The sequence below is a fragment of the Alternaria ventricosa genome (genome assembly GCF_023758065.1).
Source record: "Alternaria ventricosa strain BMP 2768 chromosome Unknown scaffold_8, whole genome shotgun sequence".
NCBI lineage: Eukaryota > Fungi > Ascomycota > Dothideomycetes > Pleosporales > Pleosporaceae > Alternaria > Alternaria ventricosa.
The window spans coordinates 1,264,633-1,283,224 of record NW_026055688.1 but is presented as its reverse complement, the minus strand read 5'-3'; the positions used below and the strand labels follow the sequence as shown (position 1 = coordinate 1,283,224).

At 44.0% G+C, this 18,592-nt stretch overlaps 4 protein-coding genes across 4 annotated transcripts; 1 reads left to right on the top strand and 3 right to left on the bottom strand.

The window, feature by feature from the left end:
* Positions 1-8,856: 8,856 nt before the first annotated feature.
* J4E93_005641 (uncharacterized protein) lies at positions 8,857-9,724 on the bottom strand (the record flags this gene model as incomplete). Its single annotated transcript, XM_049343561.1, has 2 exons — positions 8,857-8,929; positions 9,072-9,724. The coding sequence occupies 2 exons, from the start codon at positions 9,722-9,724 to the stop codon at positions 8,857-8,859; spliced, it is 726 nt and encodes a 241-aa protein (XP_049199654.1).
* An 838-nt stretch (positions 9,725-10,562) lies between these two features.
* On the bottom strand, positions 10,563-12,593 carry J4E93_005640 (uncharacterized protein; the record flags this gene model as incomplete). Its single annotated transcript, XM_049343560.1, has 2 exons — positions 10,563-12,295; positions 12,344-12,593. 2 exons carry the CDS (start codon positions 12,591-12,593, stop codon positions 10,563-10,565), a joined length of 1,983 nt encoding a protein of 660 aa, XP_049199653.1.
* Positions 12,594-13,019: 426 nt separating this feature from the next.
* On the top strand, positions 13,020-16,757 carry J4E93_005639 (uncharacterized protein; the record flags this gene model as incomplete). Its single annotated transcript, XM_049343559.1, has 1 exon — positions 13,020-16,757. The coding sequence occupies one exon, from the start codon at positions 13,020-13,022 to the stop codon at positions 16,755-16,757; it is 3,738 nt and encodes a 1,245-aa protein (XP_049199652.1).
* Positions 16,758-17,302: 545 nt separating this feature from the next.
* On the bottom strand, positions 17,303-18,308 carry J4E93_005638 (uncharacterized protein; the record flags this gene model as incomplete). The annotated part of the gene is made up of 2 exons (XM_049343558.1): positions 17,303-18,210; positions 18,302-18,308. The coding sequence occupies 2 exons, from the start codon at positions 18,306-18,308 to the stop codon at positions 17,303-17,305; spliced, it is 915 nt and encodes a 304-aa protein (XP_049199651.1).
* Positions 18,309-18,592: the final 284 nt, after the last annotated feature.

Sequence of the window (18,592 nt, the reverse complement as noted above, 5' to 3'; positions counted from 1 at the left end):
AGTTTTAGTAAAAAGATACTTAACTTAAAAAAGTTTAATAAAACTTATAGTAACTTTTAGTAGTTTATTTAATAGATATATAGTAAAATAAATATAAATACTAACTATTTTCTATTAGCTACTAACTAAATAACTTATATTATAGACTACTTTATAGGCAGCGCGTACGCGCTAATACTACCTAAGATCTAATATAGTATCTCTTAGTTTATTAACTACCTATAAATACTAGAATACTTAGAGTAGACGTTTAGAGACCTAAATTATACCTAGAATACTTAGAATAAGCTCTTTTAACTATAGTAGAAAAACTTTAATTTTAGCACTTACTTCTCTAAATTCTAGTAACTAGCTCTAGAGAGAGATATACTAAAAAGCGCACTTATACTCTTACTATTTTAAGAAATATTCTAGAAATTATAGAATATACTACTTTATAACTTAGCTTTATCTTAAAAGTTCTTTACTTATACTAGCTACCTATAGAAGCTTAATAACTATTACTAATAGCACTAGTAGTAGGTTACCTATAACTACTAAGCCTTACTTATTAAAACTTCTTTAGTAAGCTACGCCTTTACTATAAAGCCTACTTCTAGTCTAGATACGTAGAATAAATAAGTAAACTCTCTCTACTTAGCAGCGCTAAATACTATACTTATATATAAACTTATAGACTTTAGCTTATAAAAAACCTCTATACTAAATAGCTACTAAAAAAGAGGTAAGTATTTTTACTATAGCTTAAAGAGCTATTAAGTAGTATACTACTTAGAACTTAACACCTACTTCTTTATACTTTACTAATTCTTTAGTCTCTCTACTACTTACTAGTCTCTCTATATATTCTTACTCTAGATTACCTACTTTATTAGCTTTCTATATTCTTCTATCTACTAAATAGCTAGCCTACTATCTAGCTTAAGCTACTTATTAAATAAAATAAGTCTAAACTAAGTTATATTTAGACTCTAAAGTTGTATAACTAGAGCTAGTAGCTCTTAGTTTACCTCTCTAAGGTATCTATTAAGAGACTCTTAGTATATAAAAAAAGTAACTAAAAGTCTAATATAATAATTCTACCTATCTTACTAAAGATAGAAGAGAAGATAATACTAATATATATAATAATAGACTCTAGTATAAAGAGTAAGAAGTTTATAAACTAAAGCTAAGCTAAAAGCTATAAGCTACTTCTATAAGAACTAAAGAATCTCTTTAGTATTATAATATTTAATAGAGACTTATTAGAGTAGAGTACTATTACGCACTACGTTAAAGCTACTATAAGAATAGAAGACTATACAGAAACTATCTACCTAAATATAATATAGCTAGCGTACTACTTTATAATTCTTAAGATACTCTAGCTAAAATAGTATAACCTAAGAATTAGCTTTACTAGCTATACTCTAACGTTTAAAAGCAAATACTACTAGAAATACTATAATATTCTAGAGAAACTAAATAAGATTTACGCTCTACACTAAGTTCTACTTAAGTTCTACTCTATTAACTTACTAGACTGTCTAAAACTACTATAAAACTAAAATATTATAAAAGTATTACTTAAAGCCTATACTACGTATACGTAAAGAAACTACTATATATTTATAGTTACTATTAAATAGATTAACCTCTATCTATTTTAAGCTAACTAAACTAAACTACTAAACTCTAAGACTCTACTACTATCTAAAATAAGAGACTTCTAGAATGTCTTCTTACTTAAGAAGGTAAAGAAGCTTCTACTATACTACTTATATAACTATAATATCTACCTACTAAAGAGTAAGACTCTACTTTTTAGACTACTATACTTAATATCTTAAAAAGAACTTAAAGCTTTAAAGAAATAGCTTAAAGAGAATCTCTAGAAAAAGTTTATCTAGCTAAGCTTCTTACTTACTACTTTACTTATTTTATTTATTAAGAAACTTAATAGAGGCCTCTAGTTTTATATAGACTACTAGAGGTTAAATAATATATCTATAAAAGACTACTACTTACTTCTACTTATAAAGAAAAGTCTAAATAATTTAAAAGAGATAAAGTACTTCTCTAAGATTAATATTATTACTACCTTTAATAACGTATATATAAAAAAAGGCTAAAAGTATTTAACTATATTCTAAATCTAATTTAGCTTATATAAGAGCCTAGTAATACTATTTAGCCTATTAGAAGTACTAGCTACTTTCTAAAGGTTTATTAATAATACTTTAAAAGAATACTTAGATATTTTCTACACTACTTACCTAGATAATATTCTAATTTATAGCTAAACTTAAAAAGAATATAAGAACTACTTATAACTAGTACTTACTACTCTATAAGAAGCTAAGTTATACGCTAAGATCTAAAAGTATAAATTTTTTAAGAAAGAGATAATATTCTTTAGTATTATTATAGAATATAAAAGTATTTATATAGATCTAAAAAAGATCTAGATAATCTAAGAATAGAATACTCTATTCTATCTAACTAACGTGCAAGCGTTTATTAGATTTAGTAACTTCTACTACTAGTTTATTTAAAACTTTTTAAAAATTATTACTCTACTAGTTACTTTTATAAAGAAAGGTGTTAACTTTACTTAAAGTAATAACTACTAGAAAGCTTTTAACTATCTAAAGACTATATTTACTAAAGCTTTAATTCTAGCTCTATTTAACTAGAAAAGAGATATTATTTTAGAGATAAATGCGTCTAACTATATTTCTATAGAAGTACTATTCTAGTATAGAGATAATAAAATACTATAACTTATAGCGTTCTTCTCTAAGAAGTACTTTATAATAAAGTGTAACTATAAGATCTATAATAAGAAACTACTTATAATTATACGCTACTTTAAGAAATAGAGACCTAAGCTAAAGAGAACTCTATTACTAATTAAGGTTATTATAGACTATTATAACTTTAAATACTTTACTACTATAAAGCTACTAAACTAATAATAGGCCTACTAGTCTAAATTTCTATTTTATTTTAACTTTTAGATTACGTACTACCTTAAAAAGCTAAGCGTAAAGTCTAACGCGCTAACTAGAAGGTTAGAGAACCTACCTAAGAAGAGAGATAAACACCTATAGCACTAGAGCTAAGTTATACTAAAAAAGAAGAACTTTAACTAGTCTTTAACTCTGCTAGACACGTCTACTATAATACCTATTCTAGCTACTACCTACCTTAAGAATATACTACTAATACTACTAGCGTTTCTAAAACTTAAAAAGAGAGTCTACTTTACTATTAACTATCTTATCTATCTATTCTCTATTACGCGCGCTAGAGCTATAGAAAGCCTAGAGCTAGTAGCGCTAAAACTAGCCTATCTAATACTACTACTTAATAGAACTATACTCTTACTACTACTAACTATAAGAGACTTAGTAATAAAAAAATACTAAAATAATAAAAAACTAAATTCTATTCTAGAAGCTCTCTACACTAGTTAAAGCTATTATAAAAGAATTATACTTACTAAGTATATAGAGCGCAAAGGCTATTTATATTACTAAGATTACCTATATATACTTAATAACTCTAAGCTATATACTAAGCTACTACGTATATACTATAAGAGCTCTATAGCTAGCTATATAAGCTAATTCTAGACTTATAAGATACTATTCTAGAAGTACTACTAGCCTAGAATACTAGACTACATTAAATAATAGACTTAGAACTACTATACTTATAGATAAGTAACTACTTTATAAGAAGTAAAGTAAGAGGTTCTAAAACTATTACTAATACTTAACTAAGTCTAGTAAGACCTATCTATAGACTTTATTAAGCACCTACCTAAGAGTAGTAGATTTAATACTATCTTAGTTATAGTAGATAGACTTACTAAGATAAAGTACTTTATTACCTATAATAGTACCTATAATATAGAGAAAGTAGCGTAACTATTTATAAAGTATATCTAGAAACTATATAGCCTACCTAAGATAATTATATTAAACTAAAAGCTATAATTTATATCTAAATTCTAGAGCTACTTAACCTAACGTCTAGAAATATAGTCTTTCTTATTAACTATATACTATCTAGAGACTAATAAGTAAATAGAGAGAGTAAACTTCTTTTTAGAATAATACTTATAAAGTTAAGTCTTATACTTATAAAATAACTAAGTAAGATAGCTACTACTAGCTAAATTTATAGTAAATAATACTAATAATAAGAGTATCTATACTACACTATTCTTTATAAACTATAGCTTCTATCTCTACTTTAAATTTAAACTAGTAGAACTTAGCTAATAATTTACTACTTAAGACACTAAAGACTTAGCTCTAAAGATAAAGACTATTTATAAATACCTATAATTAGAGATCTATGTTATATAAGCTTAGTATAAGAAGTATACTAATAAAAAATATACGTCTACTTACTAGTTCTTTAAGAATAATATAGTTTAGTTAGATACTTAGAATATTAAGACTACCTATCTATAAAAGAAGCTTAACTAGAAATTTCTAGACCTTTTTAAGATTACTAAAGTTATTAGCTTATACGTATACTAACTAAAGCTACTTACTTTTATAAGAATTTACTCTATATTCTATATTAGCCTTCTCTACCTAGCTACTATAAACTTATTACTAGAATAGTACTAAGAGCTACTTTCTTCTATTTAAGTTAAGAGAGTTAAGAAGTAAAAAGTTAAGAATATTCTAGACTTCTACTAGAACTACTATAGCTATAGAGACTGCCTTTAGCTAAAGTATACTATAAAATAGGCTAGCTATAATAAGCCTACTAAGGTGCTAGCTAACTATATTAAAAACGCCTAGAAGGTTATAAAGAACTTTTACTACTACTACCTATATAAGCCTAGTTAACTACGTTATTAGAGCTCTACCTAGAGAAAAAAGTACTATTATAGTAGTAGCTAGTAAGAAGCGCTAAAAGCTATACTATACTCTAATTAGCTATATAGATTTTAAGTAGCTAGCTAGCTTACTTAAAATCTATAATACTAAAATTTCTGCGTAGACGCGTTTTATTAGAAGCTCTTTAAGCTATATTCTTATCTTAGCCTAACTCTATACTATTAGTAATACGTAGTAAATACACTAATTACGTATACCTATTCTTCTCTACCTACTACCTCTGTAATAGTTCTACTATCTTAATACTAGCTATTTACTTATCTTTTTAGTAATATTTTAATTTTAACTAAACTTTAGCTTATAGCTAAATATACTTTTTTATACTAAGTATAAAAAAAGCTAATATTTTAATATATATTTTCTTAGCTTATAATAGTAGAAGTATAAGTAATACTAACTTTAGTATTAAGCCTCTAATTACTTAAATTTTAGCTTATATTATTTATATCTCTAAGTAAGTATTACCTATAAATATTAGTATAATATACTACTTACTATACTTACTTTATATACTAGTATACTTAAAAAAGTACTACTAAACTACTATAAGTATAGCTATAGTAAAAAATATAAGAGAAAAGTTAGCTATTAAATACTAAAAATTTAACTAGCTTTACGCTAAAGTTTTAAAGCTATTATAAATAATAAAAATAATATTACTATTAATAAATATAAAGTTTATTATAATAGTATATTTAATAGTATTTTTAATAGTATTTAAAAATAAAGTCTAAATAAAAGTAGTAAAATAAAATTTTATACTACTTATAAGTATTTTAATATTTTACTTATAGTTATTATAACTATTTAAGTTACTACTAAACTTTAGTTATTAACTAAATTTTTTATTTATTTTATAGTACTAGCTACTACTTACTTATTTAAAAAGTAATATTATAATACTATACTACTAATTTTAATACTAAAAAAAATAATTAGTAATTATATATAATTTATATAATAAACGCGTAGTAAGATAAGTGTAATATGTACCCGCTATGTTAACTCTACAGTAAGTCCTTCCACCAGGACCAGACCGCAGTCTGAGTCAAAAGTGCACTCCATTCTTTCGATCAAGACGACTCGCACCCGCCATGTAAGCTCCACAGTGAGTCCTGCCTTGTACGCCTTCCAGTCGATATGACCAACTTTACGGAATGTGGAGCGCGCTTCTCAGCCAACACCTCCGATGGAGAGTCACTTCGCAGGCAATGGGGATGGAACGGTACCGTCATTGGCATCATGTACAACAACATGACCCAGATATCCAGAGAAGGGTGCATACATGTGTGTGGCTCAGAACCGGATATATACGCATGGAGAGATATTTCAGGGGTAATAACCACCTGGGTACTGCCAACGATTGGTATACTTCTGCAAGCACCCTTTGAGAGCAACAAAACTCGACAAACATTGCTGGCCATCACACGATGGGTGGGCTCGCCTATCGCATCGCTGTCCTACGTACTGTGGAATATCAAGGTGTCCGCCAAAGCTGCCTTGATGGTCGACATGTCTGTTCAGTACGACGAGCCGCTTGATTCCGAGTTGCCCGATTGTACACCCGATTGTACGATCAATTGTATGGATCATCGCACGAATCATCGCACGACCCATTTTAGCAGCATGCGAGACTCAATGTATCTCTTGCTGGTCATGAACCAGTACACACTGAAGTCAACGGCCATGCCGAAGGATTTTCAGAAAGAGGCGGAGTGCTTGTTGCGCATCACACTCTTCAGCAAAGACCTCAAAATGACAGATACCGACAAGACGCTCGATCAAATGAGGCGTATACTGGCGCAAGAGGTGCGTGAAACGAGAAGAAGAGGCATTGTACCAGGTGATTGCACTCACTTGCTCGATATGATCGCACTTGCTAATTAGTATTCTAGTCTTTGTCTCTATCCTGTGGTTCTTATTCGCATTCGCGCTTTCTATACAAGATGCATTCAGTGAACTGGGAGCCAATACTACTGCTCACGATCTGGCGTTAGGCTGTCTGCTTGCCTGGTTTCCTGTCCTCATCATGGGCTCTATCGTAGACCGCAACCCGATTGCAGCAGAAGCGATACGGAAAAAACTCAACACCTTGGTCGACCACGTTCGCTGTTCTTTACGTAACAAGCAAAATTTTAGGGAGTATTTGGGACCTCTGCGAAGGAAGCCAAACTACCATGAGTTGAAAGCCACCATCGAAAGTGTGCCAGAGAAAGCACAGCGCATGGACAACTTTTTCTTAGATTTTGCTGGTCAAGCGCGCGTTAGGTGGCATTATGGTGCCGCGCATGCCATTTTGTGTGATATCGAGACTTGCTATATCCAGAAGAAGGGCCGTAATTGGCTGGAAAACGAAGAAGATGCACGAGTAGGTCTAGTGTTGGGAACTGTTAATGAAGAGGGCTTAGTCTGGTTCGATTTCCGAGAGTTCTGGCAGGTTATCAGTGCCGTCGTGATCGTCGGTGGAAGTTGCGGCGGCGCATTTATCTTGAGCTTCTTTACACCCACCATCGGTCTCGGTTGCCGAAGCGGAGGGTATACCATATTCTTCATCGTCGCATTGGGTCTGCTTATTGTTGAGATGAGCGTCTGGATGTTCTTCTCGCTTTATGACGTTGATCCCGGCACGCAGACGAGGTGGGAAAGGCTGAGACGAAGCGCTTTACGGATATTTGAAGCCGTGGGAAACTTGTTGGTTTTTTGCACAGTCTTTGTTGCACTCAAAGTACCGTACACAGATAAGGCAACTGTGAAAGAGAGAGTTGAAGGTAGCCTGAGGAAAGCGAGGAAAAAGTGGGAAGTGTTCTTCTTCCGCCCTGTAGAGATCTTTAACACCATGTGGCTAGTAAGTTACGCTTGTCTTCTCGATAGAAACTATCTTACTGACTACTTGCCCATAGATATATATCGTTATGGCGCAAGTTCTTGGCTATTACAGAACCTGTGACTGCATAACTAGCAACTGGGCATGGGGTGGCGGCTATCTTGATTTTAGTCAGCAGTTCACGTCGAACAGCTACTGGATTGCATGGTGCTGGATCTCAGGTACCTCATTGACCGCGTCAGTGATGGGCTTATCCATGCTATATATCACAGTAGAAGTAAGTTTGACTGCACAAAATGGATATGGCACATATACTGACTTCTTACGTTTACGTCTTCAGTGGTGTCAGCAATCTTTTCTCTCTACCGAAAACTACCTAGACGCCGTGAAAGGCTTACGGATGACCCGCACATATCGATCGTGGACACTGCCCGCTCGTCTCATATCCCGTTTCACTTTGACATGGCTCAGAAAGCTCGCTGTTGCTATCTTTCGAATCAAAAAGCCACGGAAAACACTTATGTGGTCCAGACGTGTCACGCCGGATCCAGTCCTCCCTAGCGTAACCTCTTCATTTGGAAATGACGATGGTCACTCCATACCTTTGATTGAGCAGACAGACTATGATGCTTGGACGCATGATTTGGTATCAAGTACGCCGGCCATAACAGCAAGTAACGAAAGCGCCACCTCAGTCGACGCACTCAACGGATCGAGTCGTCTGCGCAGTAGTCACGACGCTTCGGTACCTCTTACAAGGACACCATCGCAAGAACATCAGCAACATGAAACCGAACACCACATGGTTGGTACGGAGGAAGGCAACGAGGAGGCCCCCTTATTCGTGCAAGGACGAATGCGCACTAATACGCAGACGTGCCCAAATGCGCAGGATCTAGTGCTGAACCGACAAGGTTATCATCGTGCAGTTTCAGATCCGGGGGTTTTGCACGAATGAAGAGATGTTGGATATGTTGGATTCAGAATCCCATTAGAATCACCAAATCAAGAATACATGTAGACGATACCGTGTTTAAACGAAGCCTGGTGCCATTCTACGGAATACAAATAGCGCGCCAAAGGATGTATGTTTACTCCAAACGGGCATGTGTTCGACCCACCAATTCACCGCACATCCCCCTGCTCTTCATCCAACAGCGGGTATTGCTTAATCAACTCCTTCATAATACCATAAGATCTGTGTGTCAATCAAGTCAGCAACAAGTCCCCGATCCACACGTTCGGCACCAACTTACTGTTCCCTAAACCTGCCTCCCCCATGACAAGCACTCGCATGCAGATTCATATAAGCACAGTAAAGCTTCCCTCTATCCTCAAACCCCTCGACCGGTTCACTCGCCCCCATCAGCTGTACATAAGTATTCGTGTATTCTTTCCGACCCAAAACGTTACTAGGATCTCCGCGCCAAATAGCTATCTCCATTTCGTGATGCGCGTAGTATGCACATGCGTCGAAGGCGTAGATTTCTCCTGTCGCGGTATCAGTGCCAATGTTGCCGTCCCAGAGATCGCCGTGTATCAATGTAGGTTTAATAACGCGGCCTTCCTCCGTAAGGGGGTTGAGAAGCGCTGGTACGACGTGAGAAATGAGGCGATCAGTACATTCCTGCAGATCTTTCCAAGGCCCGTTGATATCGCGATTGAGTTTCATAGCGCCGTTAAGCAGCTGGATGAAGAAGTCTTTCCAACTGTCTTGCCAGGCTGTTTGCTGGGGCAGGTTGCCCTGACAGGTATTCATGTCGAAGCCGAATTGGCCAGTCGGTGACTCGCTGGAGAGGTGGAGCGCGACGAGTTTTCTGCAGAGTTGTTCTGGGTCGGGGGGTTGGCTGGTATCCATATCTAGGAAGTCGCAGAGAAAGAAGTAGGAGGCTGGGTTTGATACGTTGAGTTGACCGTATGCGAGGGGTTCGGGGACGAAGGTGGGTGCGGCTTTGTAGAGGGCACACATTGATTCGTATTCGCCTTTGAGCATGGCTTTGCCTTGGTCGCCGTCTGCGCACTTTATGAGCGTTAGGTGGGTTGCTTCCAGAGTACCTTGTTATCGACAGGAGGTTTTAGTTACCTTCAGGAAGTACGACTTTGGCTCGTTGTCTGCGCGTGTGGTGTCTATCCTTGCGGTGACTGTCCATTCTGATGCGCCGTGTCGGCTGCAGCTGTGAACTTGAGTGCCTGGAGGAAGTTCTGCTCTAAGATAAGTAGCTTTACTAAGCCGTGGGGTGTATGATACATACTGTCTATGACGACCTGATCGAGTGGGAAATTGCCTTTACCACAGCTTGTTCCCGGAGTCACCAAAGGAACTCTGCTTAGTGACTTAGTGGGCGGCTGCCACTGCTCTACTACTTCTGGGTTAGTAGACATGATCGATTCAAGTAGTTTTGCCTGCTAATCTTTTGAGAATACCGAGTTGTGCTTAGAAAACCTACGTGTTTCTATGCGACAACGGTCTATGAGGACTGACACTGAGTGTTCGCGCTTATGACCCATGACTACGTCGTCGTAATTGGAATTCATTCACAACAACAGGGGCGCCCTTGAAGGTTTCAGGTATGTATCTTGTGGTTGAATGAGTCATGTGCATAGGCTTGTTGTCGGCTCGCGCTTTGTTCAGCATGGGCTGTACTACATTGAATACCTGCAGTCACCGACCTAGCGATAATTTACATAGCCGAACAACGACCTGGGTATCTCCCATACGAATAGAAACAATGCGTTTACCCTGTCCCAGAAATGCTTTTGGAAATGCAAACCGTCCATCACGCCTAAGTACGCCATGCTATGCCTTTAGCTACGAGACGAAGACACTTCCACTAGAAAGTGTAGTTGTTGTTACCACCATACTCCATCCCAGCATCATCGCCCAAATGATCAACGTGCATGAACTCGTCGATAGAAAAGGGGTCTGCCATGTTACCGCCACCCATGTTGATGTCCATTCCGTCATGAGACTGCTGTTGTTGACCCATAGGCTGGCTCGGAGGATCCAGGCCCTCGACAACGCGCGTCCCTTTGGGCACGGAAGCTCCAAAGGCACCAATGCGGTCCGGTTGCGCCACACTGGCTCCTTTGCCCTTGCCTGTTGCATCGCCGCGCGAGTTCATCCAGATACCGTTTCCGCCCTCGCCATTCTTGACTGCTTTGGCAAAGGGCTCTTGGAAGACGAGGCTTGTCTCGTACCAACGGCCTTTGATGTCGTCGATGTCTATCTTGTAGGCTGGCTGGATGAGCTTCCACCAGGCTGCGGTGCGGGTGAGGGGTACGAGCATGCGGTTTCGCCAGACCATGTCGTGGACCATGCGCGATGGGATGTTGTTGTTCTGTTGGGGTGGTTTGGGGGGAAGGTTCGCGTCTGGAGCATCCAACGTGGCGTAGCTGTAGACATCGCCTATGGCAATGACTTTGGTGGTGGGCGGGTTGACGAGGACTTGCTCTATAATGTCGGTCACGACCATGAGATCGGTTCCCGTGGCGCCTATGCGCAGACGGACAGCCTCGCCTCTCCAGATCTTCTCGGCGCCCAGATACATGCCGTTATACTGTCGCACTTCGTTTCCCTTGTCGTCCTTGTTCGTCTTGAGGCACTCGAAGAGTGTATACGTGGTATCGATGGCTTTTGCAGCTAATATAGACGCGTCGACAGACGCTATGCCCTCACCTCCCTGTCCGCTAATTAGTGCTCTCCAATCCGTGTTGTGATATTCGAATTGAGGGTTCTGCTGTAAGAAGGGAAAGGTGCAGCTGGGTGCACTCCAGGCGAGCCAAGGTTTGACATGATCATCGGTTTGCACGAGTTCCTGTGGAGGTGATTCGAAAGGATGCGACAGAGGCTGAATCAGGTATGCCCTGCTCATAGGCACCTCTTTGGTAGCCCATCTTCGCACTACCAGCCCAAGACCCCAGGCTGACGTCTTGGGGCGGAAGAACCACACCACCTCACCGCTCCGGCAGAGGAATTTGTTGTACGACAAGTCGGCTTGTTGTTCGATGGATCGTGGCTGGGGGAGAGGTGTTGACTGCAATGTTGGGGGAGCTCTGATCTGTGCAGCGGCGGGCGTGGGAGCAGGCCTGGGACCGGCAACGGGCGTCGAGGGCTTGACGATGGGACTTGGGATGGGCGCACCGGTCGATGACCTTCGGGCAGGGATTTGCACTATGGGGTTGCGCCCTGTGACGTTTGTGTTTGGTATAGCGCCAGTGGAGCTGTTTTCGCGCTTGATGGGCGCAGGCTGTTCTTGCTTGACTTCGACCTTGACCTGGGGCTTCTCGACGTCTCCGGCGGGCGAGCACATCTTGCACGTGCAGTTTGCCATGTCGCTATTCTCGTCGGTGCACAGCCACAGGAGATGGGGAAAGAACTCGACGGGGCTCCTGAAGCGCTTCTTGGGGCCTTTGGGGTATCCATAGAGATAGGCGTCTTGTCTGTCGTGGCCGCCGCCCGAGTGGTTCTTGACTGTCTTCAGCTGGCCGTCTGCCTTGGTCTTGATGTGCTCGTATAGGACGTAGTTCTCCGGCAGCTCCCACAGAATGCATTGCTGCCACCGATCTGTCACATGTCAGTGCGCTGCAGCGAATGCGCCTCGCATAGCCATACCTTCGAACTGCTTCCCTCCAATCTCGCGCAGGAGCATGCCGCCCAGTTTCTTGCGCCAGTCCTGGTGCTTGGGGTCTTCCTTCTCGATGAGGCGGTAGAAGTCGCGCTGGCCCTGGTCGTTGGGCGACGTGTTGAGCTGTTCCTCGGTCGGGCCATTTCTGAGCGGCCGGCCTTTGAGGTTGACGATGTGCTGCCCATCTGACTTGGAGGCGAAGATGGGAAAGAAGGGCGTCATGGGCTGTTGCGCCATGGTGGTCGGGGGTGGTGCGCCAGATGCGCGGGCGTGGGGACTTGATTTGCGAAATGTCGACGTGTGAGGGTCGAGGCGTTGGATAGACTTGATAGCTCGGAACGGTTCCGGAAGGAACGCCTGCACGTCGCGCTAGGACGCGTCGGCCGCAAACGACGTATCGCCTCCGCGCCTGGAGATGCGGCGACGCTTCACTTCACTTCACCGTGAAGACGCCTAGTCGTCTCATCGCGCTTCTTTGGGGACGCTGCGTCGTTTCATTTCATCCTCACCATCACCGACCTTGTCTAAAACTTTTCTTGCCGTCGTTTGTTCTTCTTTGCTCTCCGACTACACTTCGCTGTCATTTCTCTTGTACTATACACCCCTTGCCAATTCTCAGTCACTGCGCAAGAACTGCCTACAAGATACCCCACAATCGTCGTCATGGCGGGACATCCGCTCATCACCCTGGGTTCTCCCCTGCCCATCACTCCGAAGAAACGAGGCGGCATCTATGAAGACCTCCTGGCGCAGTTTGGGTCTGAGAGCTCAGCCCAGTCGGCCACCAAAAGACGACGCATCTCTTCGCAGCAGGCGGCCAAACCAGACGAGACTAGCGACAACAAACGCAGCCTGCGCGCGCAGCCAACGCCAAACTACGTCGCCTCCGACTCATCCGCAAACGAAGCCTCGCCATCCACGCCTGACCACAAGCCCAGGACCGTCGCCGACAAGTACCCTCGCGCCTCCACAAGACGAGCTGGCGCCGACGCGGGAACCAGCGAAGACGAACTCGCCCCATCAGCCCGCCCGAACCGTAAGACAAGCGCCAGAATCTCGGCCTACACCGAGGAACTGAAGATGGAGAAGCGTAAGAAGGAGCGCGAACAATCTGGCGGACTTCGTCGGAGCACGCGCGACAGGAAGAGCACCATCTTGGAGTCCGACACCATGCCTACCCCGTCACCACCCCGTCGCAAGTCAGCCCGGCCGCCGCCCAACCTCGACACCGCTCGTGCCCGTCTCCGCGATGACATTGCTAAGAAGACCAAGGCGAGAGCGAACAGCTTCCTCGTTGCCAACAAAGACCTTTTCCTCCCACTTTTGCCTAAGAACAACCAGGTCGCGAAGCTTGTCGCCCAGGGCGATGCGCAGCCCATTGTCGAGTACGAAGAGCTTCAGGAGCAACCTAAAGGCGTCACCGCTGTCATGAAGCCGTACCAACTATCTGGCCTGTCCTACTTGGTCCACCTGTATAACAACGGTTTCTCCGGTATACTCGGCGACGAGATGGGTCTCGGAAAGACGCTACAGACATTGTCGCTGTTCCAGTATCTTGAAGAGCTGGACGAGAAGAACGGTGTCACCTCAGAAGAACTTCGCCCTTATCTCGTTATCTGCCCCCTCAGTGTACTCAACTCGTGGGTCACCGAGGCCCAGAGATGGGTACCACAACTCAAGGTCATGCGCTTCCACGGCGCCGTCACCGAGCGAACCCGCTTGAAGCGCGTCATAGCTGGCATGGAGGACATGAAGGGCAATGAAACCTCGCGCGCCAAAGATCGGAAAGCCTCGCGCAAGGCTGGCCGAAAGGCGGCCAAGCTCACCTCCAACGACCAGCAATCTGACAACTACAAGATTGTTGTCACGACATACGAGACTTTCCAGGCTGAGCAATCATGGTTCAAACATAGCTTCGCCTGGCGCTACGTCGTCTTGGATGAAGGACACAAGATCAAGAGCAGTGTCACCCAGATCTCCACAGCCCTTCAGAGCATCAGTGCCGAGTATCGTCTCATCTTGACTGGAACACCACTTCAGAACAACTTGGTCGAGATGTGGTCGCTTCTGACATGGCTGTACCCCAACGTCTTCGACGACAAGACCGAGACACTTTTCAAAGAGTCCTTCGATCTCAGCAAGGGCAAAGCGAACAAGCAAACCATGACAGACGCTCGCCGCTTGCTCGAACTCATCATGTTGCGACGTATGAAGGACTCGCCGTCAGTCAACCTCGGCCTCCCGCCCAAGGAAGAAATCTTGCTATACGTACCTTTGACTCCTATGCAGAAGTTCTGGTACACCCGTCTCCTGACACGTATGGACGATGGTATGCTCGACGAGCTCTTCGCTGATGGCAAATCCAAAGAGAAGGCCGCCATCGAGCAGGATATCGAAGAGAACAAGCTATTGGCAAAGATGGAGGAAGTAGACAAGGTAGTCAACTCCGGCGGTGCCGAGGGTGATTGGGAAGAAACCACCAAAATTCTGCAAGAAGCCGTGGCGAAGGAGCAGACCGACACCGACACCAACAAGGGCGCCTGGAAGAAACTGATGAACCTCGTCATGCAGCTACGGAAGTGCTGCTCGCATCCGTACTTACTCCCCGGTGTCTCACCCGATCCCTACTACCTCAGCGACCACATCATTCGCGCATCCGGCAAGTTCATCCTCTTGGAGAAGCTTCTCAAGCACACGGTATTCAACGAAGGCAAGAAGGTCCTCATCTTCTCTGGCTTCACTCGCACGCTCGACTATTGTGAAGATCTCTTGTCTCTCATCAGCAACCATGGAGAGCGCTTCAAGTCGCTTCGTCTAGACGGTAGCACAGCTCGAGCTCGGCGTAACTTGGACATCCGCCTTTTCAACCAGAAGGACTCGGATTACAAGGTCATGCTCCTCTCGACCCGCGCCGGTGGCTTGGGTATCAACCTCACGAGCGCCCAGGACGTTATCTTCCTTGACGAAGACTGGAATCCACAGATTACACTTCAGGCTGAGGCTCGAGCTCATCGCATTGGGCAGACCAAGAAGGTGACTATCTACAAGCTCTGTACCCAGGGTACTGTCGAAGAGCAAATGATGGGTCGCATTCGCAAGAAGCTCTACCTCTCGGCAAAGATCACGGAGTCGATGCAGAGCGTGCATGGCAAGCAGATTGCCGATACCAAGAAGGCTGGACGTCCGTCTCTGAGTGAAGACTTGCCACAAATGGATGCCACGCAGCTCAAGACGCTTGTACGACGAGGTGCCCAGGCACTTTCGCATCCGGAAATCGATGTCAAAGAGATGGTGTCTTGGGATCTGGAGACTATGATGGCCAAGTGCCGCGATGCCCCTGCTGATTTGACCGATTCAGCGACACACTCTGAAGTCGATGAAGACAAATGGCTCTCTACCATGGAGCGAGTTGAATGCGCCGTGTTCGAAGGCAAGCGTCATCAGCGCCAGCTTGACACCAGCTGGAAGGCCAACACCTCAGCCGCAAACATCCTTCCAGACACCATCACTCGCGAGGATCGCCGCAAGGGAAAGAACACTACCGTCATGGTGGACGGCTTTGCTATCAACAAAGAGTCCATGAACTGTGGTGACTGGGAAGCCGTACCGACATTCGCGGGTAAAGATCCCCGCCTCGCTGAACCGGTCCGCGAGAAGCGTCGCGAAATCACTCATGAAGACCACTGTCTCGCCTGCTTCGAAGACGCAGATACTGGACACTTGGTTGAGTGCAAGAGCTGCCCCCGTGCTTACCATTTCGACTGTCTCGATTCCCAATACAAAGCCAAGGTCAAGGGCTTCAGCGGTTTCTACTGTTCCCAGCATAACTGCACTGATTGCGGCAAAACCACCAACGATGCCGGCGGTCTCATCTTCCGTTGCCGCTGGTGTCCACAAGGCTTCTGCGAAGATTGTCTCGACTGGGACGAGACCGAGCTGATCGGCGACACCCTTCCGGAATTCGAGCTCATGGGCGAGCAGCACACAACCGGTGGCTTCTACATCAAGTGTCCCACCTGTGTCGAATCGGGTGAGGAGAGCGCGGAGCAGAAAGACTGGATCGCGAACATGGAGAAGCAGTACAAAGATCAGCATGACATTTGGTCGCAGGAGCGCGAAGAGGCGCAGCGTCAGCTGAACGAGATCGACGCTGATGATGAAGTTACTTCCCCGCCTGCTCTTACTGATACTTCGCTGCCTACTCCTGCGGTTGGCGGCTCTCGTGTTGGCACTCCCGTGTCCATGGAGCCCATGCAGAGTACCAAGAAGACTGGCAAGAGGGCTGAGGCATTCGGTGAGACGCGCGAAGAGAAGCGGGCGAGGCTCGATGCTCAGACTTGGACTGTTGATGAGGACCCGCTGATGCAGGGTGTTAAGATGGCGAAGGGACGGAAGGTTTAGGCGACGCAGACGTTGGCTCGTTGAGAACAGCGAACTCTGGAAAGATGGGTTCCTTGGAATCGACGATAGGCGCGATGGTTCTGGCTGTGTTCAAGAGATATGTTCTGGGCGTTTAGGAGCTTGACCTGGCATGCATGGATATACCCCCTCGATGTTCAACGCTTTTATAGTAATCGTTGAGAACCAGTTGATACGTTAGTCGTACTAGCGATGGTTGAAACGATTGAGCGAATAGCGGATGAGCATAGTAGCGCACTAGCGTGGCATGCCGCGATAATAATGAAGCTTTTGATTAATTTTAGCATTGACGTAGTGATTCATTGCTCGAGTCTTGATATCGATGATGTTGATCGAATCCTTTGTTATGTTGATATATTGATACAACAGCGAAAAAAGGAACTAAGAGACATACCCAGCCTCAACCAAAACGCCTTTGCTGCACCAAACCAGGCCGATAAAGCTTTGATAAACCCTCTGACCCTTCAATGTGCTCAATCTTTTCCCCTCTTCCCGTATCACACAGCCGCGGTATATCGAACCGTCACCTAACGATCTCGTATCCAGTCCTTCAAGCTAGCAATACTCGATCTCCTTCTCCTCCTCGACCCACCCCCTTCCATCCCAATATCCATACTCCGCCTTCCACTATCTATACTCCTCCGACCCTTACTCTCCGTATCCAGCACAACAACAAGAACAGTACAGTTATCCGCGCCCTTCATCTGTCCCTCTCTTGACGTCAACTCCTCCGCAATCTCCTTGGCTTCCTTCCCAGATTGCCACGCATCAACCGCCAGCCTTGTGCATTCCTCCGCCTCCTTCGCCGATCCAACGCCGTCCGACGCGAGGAGAATGAGCGATTGGCCGTGCAGGGTGCGGGTGGTGAAATGCGCTTTGTTGGAGACGAGGTCGTGGACTGCGGTTTTTCCTGGTGCGAGGCCGGTTTCTACGCCGATGAGGTCGGAGAGGTCGTGGCCTGCTAGACGGTTCACGCGCGGTTTCTTGTAGTCCAGATCGCCGAGGGCGCGCGACATGCTCACGCCGCCGATGCGAGCGATGCCGGAGCGGTAGTTGATCTCGCCGCCGGCATTTTCTACTCTTCGCTTCTCCAGCGGGCTGTCGGGTGCGTGCTCTTCGCTGAGCGCTTCTACGTTCCAGCCGCTGGAGCTGACGCCGGAGTCAACGCGCGTGGGCGACTGTGGCGATAGCGATTGCGGGGATTGGGGCTCGTGGTCTGCGAAGAAGACGTGGCTGTCTCCCAAGTTCGCCTGTATGAGCAAGCTCTGCTTTGTGTCGATGAGAACGAGAGAAACGGTTGAGCCTCCGTCTAGGTTGGCGTGGTCTAGATCGCGGTCTACAGCCAGCAGAGCTCCCTGTATCGCGTGCTTATACTCGGCTACATTGGACGGCTTTTGGATGGCGATGTGTTGTTCCAGGTGTGTATGCAGATGCTCTGCAACATGGTTTACCGTTTCTGTACCCCCACTGCGACCCCGTCGTTAGCTTACAAGCCACATTTTGGGATTTTGTGTGACGCTGCTTACTGGCCATCATACACGGCAAAGACAGCGAGTTCTTTCCGTGACTTGATTGAACCCGGCGTCAAGGTAACATAACGGTCTTCCTGATCTTCTCTCGCACCCAGAATCTGTGGGGAACAACGTTAGTAAAGAGATCTCGGTCTCAGCTCGGAAGAACCGGAATCTAGAAGAGCGGGAAGAGCATGCAAGGAACACACAACGCACCCTGCTGACACCAACATCAATAATGTTAACGCTCATACTTGATTTTTGCGTAATGAATGGAGTTTTTGCGTGGGATGTAGCAGCGACAGA